Source organism: Gobio gobio (assembly GCF_949357685.1).
Source record: "Gobio gobio genome assembly, chromosome: 2".
NCBI lineage: Eukaryota > Metazoa > Chordata > Actinopteri > Cypriniformes > Gobionidae > Gobio > Gobio gobio.
The window spans coordinates 54,926,217-54,940,057 of NC_137098.1; the positions used below are offsets into that span (position 1 = coordinate 54,926,217).

The 13,841-nt window shown below is 35.8% G+C and overlaps 1 protein-coding gene across 4 annotated transcripts; it reads left to right on the forward strand.

The window, feature by feature from the left end:
- Nucleotides 1–1,352: 1,352 nt before the first annotated feature.
- Nucleotides 1,353–12,843, forward strand: zfand6 (zinc finger, AN1-type domain 6). Of its 4 annotated transcripts, none has more exons than XM_079811154.1 (8): nt 1,353–1,529; nt 5,010–5,163; nt 5,899–5,947; nt 6,085–6,154; nt 6,720–6,808; nt 10,161–10,307; nt 10,450–10,551; nt 11,119–11,899. In XM_079811154.1, exons 2-8 carry the CDS (start codon nt 5,059–5,061, stop codon nt 11,265–11,267), a joined length of 711 nt encoding a protein of 236 aa, XP_079667280.1. In that variant the 5' UTR covers nt 1,353–1,529; nt 5,010–5,058; the 3' UTR covers nt 11,268–11,899. The 4 variants fall into 4 exon arrangements, with proteins under 4 accessions (XP_079667280.1, XP_079667282.1, XP_079667283.1 ...); XM_079811155.1 differs by lacking the exon at nt 1,353–1,529 and adding an exon at nt 2,263–2,348; XM_079811156.1 differs by lacking the exon at nt 5,899–5,947 and having other exon boundaries at nt 11,119–12,843.
- The last annotated feature ends 998 nt before the right edge of the window (nt 12,844–13,841 follow it).

Genomic DNA, 13,841 nt, shown 5'->3' on the forward strand with positions numbered 1-13,841 from the left:
CACCCTCATGTTGCTACAAACTCCGTTTTAGTTCAATTTATTCCGTGGGACACACAATAGGATTTTTGCCAGATTATTAAGGATTGACAGCCTGAGTTGCCCTTCTCTTATTGCGTCTTTTTGGCATACAATGAAAGTGAATGATCACAGATCATTTGCCTAACCTATTGTGGCCCATGGTATTTATTTCCTTTCCTATTTTTCCAAGAATTCCCATTGAGTTAAAAATCTCTACTTCCATGGAGTCCAGGACAAGATGGTCGTACCAAAGTTCCACACAAACACAAAATACACATTTTTAATAATAAAGTATATGTTTTTGTAACAACATGAGTGTGACAGTGAGGTATGATTAGATAATTGTATTTTTTTCTTTAACATTTTTATATTGTTATTCAGATTAATGGTGTAATGGTTTCATAATCATAATACGCAATTTTAAGGGTTATGTTTACTACAAGTTTTACCTGGTTATATATATATAGCCTAGTATATTATAGTATTTTATATTATAGTATATTATATAGATTTTAGTGCCAGGTGAATTTAATATAAAGTAAACTAACATTATTATTATTATTATCATCATTATAATATTTTTTCACATGAAGGTTACATGCATGTTTGGATATAATACTTGGTTTTGTTCTAAAAGTAACTTTAAAAGAATAACAATACAATAACATTCTGGACTGAATATATAAAAAATAAAGAGTTTGTAATAAAATAAACTTTAATATGCAGTGTTGGGTAAGTTACTCTAAAAACAATTAATTAATAGTTTAATAATTACATCTTTAATAGTGTAATTAGATAACTGTATAAATTACTCTCTCCAAAAAGTATTTAATTACTTATTACTAATTACTTTCTAAATCCTATATCAACCTCGACTAGTTCAGTGATTCAAGGATAGACATGGAAATGGCTCTTTTAATTCGTTCAAATAAACAATATAAAACTACATAAATTATTCTAATTAACTGACCAAAGTATTACAAATGTGAGAAGGATACAGAAAAACATGCATTTTAAAGTTAGACTTTAAATTCCACTATTGTATTAGCTTATATATAATTGTTATACAGTCTATACACAGTGTTTAGTTAACAAAAATAAGAGCCATCCCTTACTTTACTTTTTCAAGGGAAAAATAAATTACAGTAACTAGTTACACCCAACACCGTCTATCCAAAATGTTTTTTTTTTTTGTTTTTTTTAATTAACGAACAGTCCCAAAGAGATACATAATGCCTCTATACCTTTTAAACAAAAATTAAACTTGTGAAACGATGATATGTCACATGGGACAGTCTATACCGAAAACTATAAAGTCCCTTCATGACGTCATTGGGTAGGTTAAAGTGGGGGCTGGAGTGTCAAAACTAACAAACAGGCTGTTTCTCGGTGGGGGAAGGGAAGCTGGAAAAACGCCGAAAACACTTCGCAAACATTTTAATAGTGCAAGACAATAAAACAAACTCTTTTAACCCAGCGACATTGATATACTGATCGTCGGGAGTCGGGAGGTGAGTGTAAATGTGAACGTTAATCAATTGAATCAGTGAAACAGCTGCGGCGTTTTGTGAGCTGTTAGCCAACTTGACAAGAGCAAAACTTGTTGTATGGTCGCGTGGCGAAAGCTACTTCATAATTACTTTCTTATTTGTACGAGAGCAAATAGCCGAAAAGCTTTGTCACTAACAAGCTAATAGCGAGATCAATAGTTTGGCAAGTACACATTGATGCATGCAATAGTAACTATGTTGTCCATCATTTGCTACTTTGTGCTATACTGCCTTTTAGTTTACAAGGTCTGTGCAAAAAATGCTGTCTAAAAGAAATCAACATGCCAGATGTTTAAACTTCTGTTTATATCTTTAGGGAAGTAGCATGTTAATAAATAGGATGCTAATACATTTTTAAACATTTCTCATATGTTGTGAGTTGTCGCTGCTAATCCGTAACGATTCCAAAATCGTACACGACATCAATCAACATGCATCTTTCTTTAACTTAACGCATAAAATAAAGAAAATAGCTGTCTGATTGGTAACCGAATCGTTCTTTTAGAGTCGATTCTTTTCAACGAGTTTACCAAACGGTCTGAAGGATTGACCTTTAAATGAACTGTTCAAATGAACCGATTCGCCAAAATGAGTCGGATAACATATCGTGATGCACATGGGCGTGGCTTACTGTACGCAACCAATAGCGTTTCAGTAGGCGTGTACGTAACCCCTTTCTATTATTATTCAATGTATTTTACGATGTCCAGCTTTCATTTAAACATCAAGCGACGTTACGTAGAAGATAAACAGAGGTGCTCACTTTAAACTATTAACCAGGTAAGGAAGGCAAACGTATGGATATATGAGCGAGATATTACGTTGAAATCTGCTTCTTGTGGTGTTGTCATTCATAGTATATGATCACTTAAACAAAGGATAGTGTAAATAGTGCAAGTTACCGTGAAAACCTGATTAACGTTACCCCCATTGATTACTCAGATCCGACTGTTACAAGTTCCTTTTGTAGTCAGTGTAATTGATAATGAAACAAACTCCATTGTGCGATTTAAGAAGACTATAGGTTTACTTTACTTATATTTTGCTTTGTCCTAAACAGTGACCCTATAAATAGTTACATGCTACTGGATATAGCTTAGAGGGCTAGTTAGAGTATCAATATGTGATTTGGATGTTTATTAAGGAGACTATTAACATATGTAACCGCACAAGCACTTCTTTATCTTTATCCCATTGTGATTGTGTTTTCCCCATCTGTTGTCGACATTGTCAACCTCTACAGCAATACCATATAAAGCACTTAAGTGCTTAAACTAAACTCTTTCCATTTGTTGTGATCAAATGGTTTTAGATTATCCCCTTTTACCAAAAGACTGGTTAATTTGCTTAAAACAAAAGTTGTAGTATTTGATTTGCGTAGTTGAAAAGATAATTGTATTCATGAGTGTTTTCTGATCATATTACAGCAGAAAATGCGGTATTTACATGCTTACATTTGTTTGAATAATCCAGTTACACAAAATGTGGACGACCTGGCTTTATCGCTGTCCATTTGTGATGGGATCACCTGAGACAGATGCCAATTCCAGGTGTAAATGAGAGAAGTCTCTGACCTTAGGAAACGAAATGTGGTCAACTTCCCTGTTCCCTCTGTAAAGTAAAAGTAAATAATTTAAGTGTGTGACAAGTTACACCCCCAAAATGTATTACTCAGGGTTAGTAGTTCTTGAACTTGAGCATAGTAATTATGATGCTTGCCTTAGAAAAAAAAAATACTACACCGTTCTGCTATATCTGTGTAGCGTCTTCTGTTTCTGCTCCCTGTGCATTATGGTGCTTTACTGCTGCATTTACTGTCAAATGTTTGCACTTTTCTCCCCAGCAAACTATATTTTGGGGTTTCCTCCATCATATAAGACAGCAACAACTTTTAAAAACAAGACCCTTTAAGAACAGTATATCTAGAACGGTTTTCTGTAATTACCGTCACCTACTTCAGCATTCTAAAAATGAATTGTAATAGTGATTAATATTTTCATATTAACTTATTCTTATTTACTCTTATTTACTCATGTATGTTATATTGTTAGGGTATTTCACAACGTTAATTTGAAATCGACAAAATTGATTTTGTTAGAAACTCCTATTTAATCTTTAATTAGTATTGTAGATGCTATCAGTACGTTTTTTTTTTTTTTTTCTCAAACGCCTGGTCAGTGTCTAAAGATGCGATTTTTCTGTGATGGTTGTTGTAGCACGTGCTCTTTGCCTTGTTTAGAGATCTTGACTTCTGTGTTCCTGTTACTTGGAGCTGGAGAGAAATCGAGTGTCTTTATCTGACCTGTTGATCTAGTGCCAGGGCATGTCGCTTAATAACCTTCTCACAGGGCAACACATGTGAGCACAGCGGCTTACTGTACACTAGCCAGACAGTGTAGGTTTGTCTGCATGTTATTTTTGATGAGTATGATTTGAGTAATGCCATTGTTCTGAAGCAACTTCAATTCCTTGGTGGCTTAAGTTTTTAACCTTTACAACAGAATTAAGCTCTTTTTCTTGCCTCATGTCAGCACTACTTAAACCTGTTTGAAAGTTGATTTAAAGCTGCTATTTGGCTTAAACATTGCCCGAGAACACTATGTTGAAGCATTTGGTTTGGTTTCACTGTAGTGCTACTGAAATCTTTTGAATGTTTGTGTAATGCTAAAGTCAACATGGAAGCACTATTGCCTGTATTTTTTTTTCTTATGTTTCCAGTGTTATTGTGTATCTGTTTTACCTGTATTAAACCCAAAACATCCATTTTGTGTGATCCGATCTCAAGTGGGCAGGTGAGACAGATCAGTGTTTATACCTGGTTTGTTTATTTATGTAATTTATTAATAATTTTATTAAAATGTATATTTAATAAAACGTATGTCTGTCTGTCTGTCTATATCTGTCTTTGTCGGTCTGCCTATCGGTGTCTATCTATCTATATCGATCTGTCAGTCTGTCTCTGTCGGTCGGTCTGTCTGTTTATTTGTCTGTCTAATAATGCCCCCTTTCTCCCAACTTTCAGTGCAGTGAGGACATTTCCTATACAGTATGAGTGTGAGACAGCCGCAAAGGTAGTCTTAGAGACCGACTCTTTCAGGCAGGTGAAGAGAGACAGTTAGAACCATGTCAGAGGACCATCAGATAAGTTTCTTATTCACTCAAACACCTCCACAAAGTGTAATTCAGCCATACACTCAAAGCACAGGTCATATAGTAGGTCGGCGCTCTTTTAAGGTGAAACAGACCACTCGTTTCTCATTCAGGCATTTAGGTCTGTTGTTTATCCCACAAAATGATAAATTCATGAATTCTGGATTTTGATGTCAAAGTAGCTGTTACGCCAATGTGACCATGACCAATTAATTGGTGAAAAACCATGGTACCGCATAGAAATGTGACTTTTTTTTTTAATAGAAAACTCTTGCTTTGTTCTCTCCACAGGAAAGGGATATGGCTCAGGAGACCAATCAGACCCAAGTGCTTTGTTCTAATGGTTGTGGGTTTTATGGGAACCCACGAAATAACGGCATGTGCTCGGTCTGCTACAAAGACTCCTTACAGCGGCAGAACAACAGTGGCAGATCCAGTGATACAGGTGAGTTAGATGTCTCACAAAACAGATTCATTTCCAACTGTTCTGTGTCAGCAAGTATTGTTTTACCTCTTATACATGTAAAAATACAATGGAATTTGATCATGTCAGGTGGCGTCGATTCACCAAAAGCCAAGGTATGGCAAACGCTGATGACATCATCAACTCTTACTCCCTCTACATGACAGTCCCACATATTTTGTTTCCTTCCTGACCCTTTACATGCTTCTGCAGCAGCCATCCTCAACTATCACAAAACCAAGCACATCTACACATATTTAAGCCATTCGACAAATTGAAATGCATAATATTTAAATTCATGCAAGGGTATAGCGATAGCAGAGAGAAAAACAACCAAAATGCTGTTGATCACGTTATAATGTAACAAATGTTTTTTTTTTGTAACATAATACAGTAAAAGCCTTCACTGTTACTTTTGATCAATTTAATGCATCTGATGAATAAATGGGTTAATTACGTTTTAATAAAAATTTTTTACTTTTTACTCGTCCTGAACTTTTGAATGGTAGTATATCAGTCTATCACTAACTCTGAGATTTTGTTCTAATTACTGACACACAACAGAACATTTAGTCATTGGCATGGTTTATTACTATCATTATTTGTGCATGTGTGTTGTGCTGTAACATTGCCCACAATGAAATATCATTGGACGGAAATCCTGCTTATCTACATCAAAAAGTTTTTGATAAGCTGTAATTTCATTATTCTCAACAGCATTTAACCTTCATTCAGGAATGCAAAAATTACCTGCTGCTGGAAACTTGTAAGTTGTTCCATCATGCCTGGTTGGGACACTGGGTGTCATACTGAAACGTGTCTCAAAAAACAAACCCTAACATTAGAAGAAGTTAAAATGGAAGTGTTGACATTTAGGGTTTCCTGCTCTTTCATTGCCTGCAGTGTCTTCCAGCATGAGCAGTAAAGGAGAATCTATGACTGTACAATCAACGTCACAACATGAACAAAACAGGTACAACATCTTCCTCTTTACCACTCCTCCAAAATTTCTCATAGCAGTTGTGTAAGCTGTTCCAATTGCATATGACCTAGTTTATGTGTGCATCTTTTATTTCAAAAGCGCAAATTAAAGCTTGTTTTTGGAGTTATGTATTCTGCAGATTCTTCTCTATCATTTATATAACAATAGTTATATTTGTATGGTTCTCAGTTGGCAGTTATTTGTTAAACTCTGGTATTACATATTGAATAGTGTGAAGCTGATTTTGCACTGATGCCAGACTTGCTCCTTTATGAATAGTCTTATTTTTTTCATTTTCAATTAAATTGACAAAATATGCCAATCAAATGAGTACCATTTATTTGTAATGTATTCAATTAACTGGATTATCCACAAATATTAAAATGTATGGTTAAAAATATATTTTCTCATTTAATTTCCAGCTGCGATTTTTAAAAATTATATCTGAGATTTATAAATTTTTGGTCATAGCAGCCACTCCCGTGTTTTACATTATGATGACTTTTCACATATATTTAACATAACAATCTTTTCTCCTCATCATTATTCTCTCCAGTCAGTGTTTCGCAGCAGCAGCAGCAGCAACTGCAGCTGTTACACATAAAGACGGTGCTTCAGTAACTCAATCAGACCTGAAAATGCCAGGTACGTTCTCTTTTTCACTTTGACCCGTTTATTATATCATCCGCTGCTCCAAAACCAGGCACTGAGCAGATTACAATGATGACACGGAAAGAGACAAAAGCGCTCCAAAACTCCTTTGAAACAGCCAGACATCATCTTTCAAATGCATCTGATTGTTTGTCTGTGATTGTTTGAGGCCAGAAAGTGTTCCAAGTTTACTTTTTACATTTGATTAGAATCCCTGTATTTTTTTTTTTCAGGGCTAAACAGGCTTACATTTGTATGTCTACTGATTTTACTGATCATAGGGCTCTTGTTTGTTTGTTAGTTAATTAGGTAGAGTTGTTTATTAGAGAGATTAATTATGAAAGTCTTTAAATAACAGATGTTTGTTGAGTAGTTTATTTTACATATGGGCTGTCCACATTTGAAATTGTTCACCCAGGGTCCCTCTGCTGCACTATTTGCAACACTGACACTGTTATTGATCCAAATTGAATGAACATTGAACTTGATCTGAATAATGACATCATTGCCTTTTTTAGAGCTGCTTATAGAGTCATGTGAAAAAGAAAGTACACCCCTTTGAATTCTAGGGTTTTACCAAGCAGCATCCTCCACCAGCCAGTACGGAAGTGACTTAAACTGCAATTCATCGACTGGCTGCTAGGGACAGGCTCCAGAAGGAGCAGAATCTCATTGAGCTCCGTGTTAAAATGCCCAACTTTACAGCAGAAAAAAACATGTTTACAGCCTGGTACAAATTGTGGTTTAGGTCTATTTTTGGCCCTTCATGACAACTGTGAGGTGTTGAAAGTATTATTATTTTTTTATATAGCTCATTCGTTTACATTATATAAAGCCTTAAATGTCTGCTTAATTAACGGCGTGGCCACTTTGAGTGACAGGTGGACTGCCGTTTGTCTGCTGTCTGTTTGTCATCACGTCACCTCAGCTCCACCCACGCCCCGCCTCTTTGCCCATTTTCTGTTATCTGGAAGTGACGCGCTGCCAAGATGGCAATGGCCGACTTTGAGGCTTCAAAAACTCTTCAGAAACCTACGAGTGACGTCATGGACACTAGGTCCATATTGTTTTTTTTTACAATCTATGTATTTTGCATATCAGGACATAAAAATCATCTGGTCTTTAGCAGGTCTTAAAATGAGGTAAATACATCCTCAGATGAACAACAACAAATGAGGTATTAATAATAATAATAGTAATAATTTATTACATTTATATAGCGCTTTTCTAGGCACTCACTCAAAGCGCTTTTACATAGAAGGGGGGAATCTCCTCAACCACCACCAATGTGCAGCATCCACGTGGACGATGCGACGGCAGCCATATTGCGCCAGTATGCCCACCACACACCAGCTGAATGGTGGAGAGGAGACTGAGGGATGATACCAATCGTGTATATATATATATATATATATATATATATATATATATATATATATATGTGTATATGTATATGTATATATGTATATATATATGGGGATGATTAGGAGGCTATGATGGACGGGCCAGGATGCCGGGGTTACACCCCTACTCTTTATCGAAGGACATCCTGGGATTTTTAATGACCACAGAGAGTCAGGACCTCGGTTTAACGTCTCATCCGAAGGACGGTGCTTGTTACAGTATAGTGTCCCCATCACTATACTGGGGTGTTAGGACCCACACAGACCACAGGGTGAGCACCCCCTGCTGGCCTTACTAACACCTCTACCAGCAGCAACCTAGTTTTCCCAGTTTGGTCTCCCATCCAGGTACTGACCAGGCTCAGCCCTGCTAAGCTTCAGTGGGAAACCAGTCTTGGGCTACAGGGTGATATGGCTGCTGGGTATTACACTGTGTCATTATTTATTTAACACCAATAAAGCCAAAATGAAGAAGCCATGTGTGACAAACTAAGTACACCCTATGATTTAATGGCTTGTAGAACCACATTTAGCAGCAATAACTTTAAGTAATCATTTTCTATATGACTTTATCAGTCTCTCACATTGTTGTGTATTCTCTCCAGCGTTACTTTAGTTCGTTGAGATCTGCTTATGCACAGCTCTGTAAAGGTCCCGTTCCCGTCACAGCATTTCAATCGGGTTGAGGTCTGGACTTTGACTGGGCCAGTTCTTTTTCAGCCATCCTGGTGTAGATTTGCCGTTGTGTTTGGGAATATTGTCCTGTTGCATGACAACATTTTAAGAAAGAACCCAGGACAGATGGCCTCACATTTGACTCTAGAATACTTTGATATGCAGAGGAGTTCATGGTCGACTCAATGACTGCAAGGTGCCCAGGTCCTGTGTTTGCAAAACAAGCCCAAATCATCAGCCCTCCACCACCGTGCTTGACAGTTGGAATGAGGTGTTTGTGCTGATATGTTTGGTTTTTGCCAAACGTGGCGCTATGCATTATGGCCAACATCACTTTGGTCTTGTTTGTGGTTTTGAGGTTTGTTCAGATGCAACTTTGCAAATGTAAGCAGTGTTGCTGTGTTCTTTTTAGAGAGCAGAAACTTTCTCCTGGCAACCCTTCCAAACATGCCATACTTGTTCAGTCTTTTTCTAATTGTACTGCCATGAACTTTAACATTTAACATGCTGACTGAGGCCTTTAGAGTCTGGGTTGTAACTATTGGGGTTTTTTTGCGGTTTGTCTGAGCAGTGCACGTCTGGACTTGGGGTAATTTGCTGAGTTGTCTACTCATGGAAAGATTGGCAACTGTCTTGAATGTTTTCCACTTGTGAATAATCTTCCCCACTATAGAATGATGGACTTTAATTTGTTTGGAAATGACCTTGTTAACCCTTTCTAGATTAATGGGCAGAAACAACTGCTTCTCTAAGATCATTGCTGATGTCTTTCCTCCTTGGCATTGTGTTAACACACACTTGAATGCTCTAGACCAGCAAACGTCTGCTTTTATATACTTCGTCATGCTTGCTAATGGTCAATTAATCAAAGGCATTTGATTAGTAGTGCCTGACGGCTACTTACTCTCTTCATACCTATGGAAGCAGTAAGGGTGTACTTAGTTTGTCACACATGGCTTCTCCATTTTGGCACAGTTGTTCATCTGAAGCTATATTTACCTAATTTTAAGACCTGCCAAGGATGATTTCTTTTTTTTAATGTCCTGATGCGTAAAATCATAGAATTCAAACGGGCGTACTTTCTTTTTCACATGACTGTAGCGGAATTGAACTCGTTTCATAATAGATTTATGATACATACACATAATACACACGCACGCACACACACCAGGATTACATTGGTGTATAGTGTGAGAAGTCTTTGAGTTTATGGACCCTTCATGTTGATTCTTTAGGAAAAATGACTGTGACAGTGTTTGTTTGTATAGAAGTATCATGCAGTAAACTGGCGAGAAGCGTTCAGGAATCCACCACGGAAAAGCTGCTTACAGCAGGTAGCTCTTCACTGGAGGATGGCACATCGAGAGGAAAGAGAAAGTTAGATGAAACTTCTGAACCGACAGAAACCGTGTCCGGTGAGTAACGAGTTCATATTTATCAGTTTGATTCATGCTTGCCACAACTTCCTGGTTATGAGAACATGGAACAGAATCTCAATGAGACGTTCTTCTTAGCAGCATTTCTAAATCTTTGCCACCTGTATTATACTCTTAACAGCCTCAGAATTAGATGGCTCAGGGCAGACCTCAGATGTGCCAGAGCAATCCAAACCCAAGAAAAACCGCTGCTTCACCTGCCGCAAGAAAGTGGGGCTCACTGGTATGCAAAATTATATACTATACATTATTGATTTATACCATGGTCTGTCTGAATACATCTGAATGCATATGATGATGATGATGATGTTGTGGAGAGAGAAAAAACATATAAGATAAATGGATATCAAGACAATTTGAAACAATCATTGTAAATGATGATAATGAAGTAAAAAATAAACGTAATCTTACCGCATTACTTTATCTCTGTGTCTGATTCAAAGCGGGCAGAATGCTAGATTTAACGCCATACCTGGCAAAAATAACCATTCCAGTCAAATATTGCGCTGCAAACAAACATCAATAACAGCTTTAACTTGTCAATGCTGGCAAATGATCACGGTATAAGATGAATAATCCACAGCTAGCTGTGCATTAAACGATTTGAATGCTCCACATTGTGCATTTAAAATAGTTTAATACATAACTAGTCATGGATTATCCCTTACATATACACACAGGCTTTGTTCCTTGTGAGCTATACCTAAATGCTTTGCCAAGGTTTGTTGCATTTATATTACCTTTCTTTCTGTATATGAGTTAATTTGACATTTCGTTTTTTATCTGACAGGCTTTGACTGCCGGTGTGGACAGTTGTTTTGCTGCATTCATCGATACTCAGATGTTCACAACTGTAGCTTTGATTACAAGGCTGATGCAGCTGAGAAAATTAGGAAAGAAAACCCGCTTGTCGTTGGGGAGAAAATCAAGAAGATATGAGCTGAAGATTGCAAAGATGTTTTTTTTTTTTTTTTACCCTATTTTCCCACAAACACCCTTAACAAGATCTTGAATTGTGCATGCTACAATGAAACATTTACGCAAATTTGTTTTGTCCCTTTGTTTCATTTTACCTCTTAAATGTATTTACTTACAAAATAATGTGGTATGAAAGCCGCTAAATATTTATATAATTGCAGTAATTTAATTTTCATTACTAAATGGGTTTAAGTTGAGACCGCTTGGGTGGCTGTGTATTTCTGGTGATGAACAAAGCTTGCATGTTAAAACCATTGCCAGAATGTGTCTTGTATTTTTATTTTAGTTTCTCTCAATAAGGTTTGAATGACATAATTTACGTAATATAAAAAGGATACACATTTTATCAATTACTGTATTTACTCCATCCTTGGTTTAAAAAAAATTCAGAGGTTTATAAATGATTACAAATATAGCAATTTTGTGCGTGACTGCGATCTCTGGTTTAACAGATTTTTTGCACTTCATTACAGACTGTGATTTACATTTTTCCTATAGTTCATTTATTTGAGTGAGTGAAAGTTGTGAGTGATATTTATGTTTGTGAATACACTGTGTTCATGTTCAATAAAATTTTACACGTCACACTGTAGTAAGGGCTCTAGTGACTCAATTTAGCCTATGGTTAATTACATTAAATAACATACATCTGTGTATACTGTTACTATTAAAAGTCATAAGACTGTTTCTTGCAACTTAGTTTCCAACAGTAAGTTGAACAAAATCATTACTACATCTGTGATATCATTAGTAGTAACAGGACATCTCGTCAGTTGTAGTTTATAAAACTTTTTAAAGATGAAAGAAAAACAAAAAGTCTGAAATCGTCTGCCAAAAATGTTTTCTGCTGAATGACTGGAGCATGAAGTATGACCAATTGTAATGCAGTACTTGCCTTGCGACTGCTGTATATGATCATTAACATACTGCATGCATACATTTTAACATTCATTATTTTTCTTTAATGTTAAATTCACTATTGTTTTATAAAGACATGCTCTATAGACTATTTAATGCAATTACATCAGAAGTAAATTAAATTACGAATAATCCCTTACTTTACTTTTTCAAGGGAAAAGTCAAGTAATGAATTACACCCAATGTTATCTATCAATGGTAATGTTAGCTAATTTATGGTTACAAAATTCTCAGAAAACGTTAGACAACATTGTTATTAGGTTGTCACACAAAAACTTTGTTTATAGTTACCAAAAAGAAGTTTCCTAGAACATTAGAAATTAGAGCAGAATATTTTTAAATATGACAAATTGTAATACAATAGCTACTTGCTTTGCAGGTGCTCTCTGTATTATTTTGACACTATATCCTTGATTTTCACACTGGCTTACATGTATGAAGCATGAAACCTTAAAGTAACATTCCTAGGGTGTTGTAATGTCTAATGTAAACAACATTCTGTTGGATGGGTGTTTATTCAATAAACGCTCTGCTATGCTGTCCTCAGCATGAGGTCGCAATGTAAAACTGCCAAAAAAGTGTCTAAAAATGCAACATATTAAAAAATTCATGTTACATTAAAAGGCGGAGATCTTTAAGATATCAAACAATACAACAAGTAAATATTTAATTATATTTTCCATTAAAAAATAGCCTCACTTTGCATCAACTCTGTTAGGATTTTTGATAATTCTGAATAAATCAGGCAGTGCCATGGGCAGCTTTAACTCTGAGGAGCACTTACTATTTCCTGCTCATTGTGGATCTCACAGCAGGACACATAGTCCTGGAAGTTATAGATTTTTTAATATTTTAAACAATATTGAAGTCTCTGCGGTCACAGCCTTAACATGTCAACTCCGTTATTGCAGTATAATAGTTAATGTAAATAGTTGTAGTATAAATCTTGCCATTTTGAGGCAGCTATAGCTTTAAAACTAAATTGCTCCACTGTACAAAACATGGTTATGGTGGGAAAAAAAACCTATTTTGTCAACTCTGTCAGACGTCAACTTCGTCATTATGTCTGATGATTGACAACTGCTCTCAAAAAGTCTGTATAATGTGATTTAATACGTATTTTGCATTTGGGGAATTCTTTTAATGCTGTTTCATGATTCTATTTAGCCTCAGCTCAACCTTTGTCAACACCGTCAGTCAACTCCATCAATATTTTACACCTTTAGGTGAAGGTTTTTGTTAATTTTGGAAGAAATGTCTTATTCTTTCTTCAATTTATTGTGTAAAAATGTTAAAACATCAATGGAACTACATGATATTATGTCTTAATTACCTAAGAACATTGGTGATATATATTTGATATTAAAAGGAGAATGTATTTTATGATTTAGATCCTTTACTGAAAAACCAATATTACATAACTGAAGACACTGTTTTGGTTATTATTAAATTAGCATGCTTTGTAGTGTGTCTGACGGACAATTGGAGTGAATAAATATAATTTTTTAGAAGAAATACGCCTGTTCCCTTACATGGCTCATTATCTGAGACATTTGTCTACAAAAATACTAATTTTTAATAATGTAGTGTTGGTTTTTATTTGTTAACATCTAAAAT

Bases quoted from the DNA above. Each gene is read 5' to 3' on its own strand.
- zfand6 (XM_079811154.1), top strand. From the start codon at position 5,059: ATGGTTGTGGGTTTTATGGGAACCCACGAAATAACGGCATGTGCTCGG. The intron at 10,308-10,449 runs GTGAGTAACGAG...TACTCTTAACAG, and splicing joins ACCGACAGAAACCGTGTCCG to CCTCAGAATTAGATGGCTCA. The intron at 10,552-11,118 runs GTATGCAAAATT...TTTATCTGACAG, and splicing joins CAAGAAAGTGGGGCTCACTG to GCTTTGACTGCCGGTGTGGA.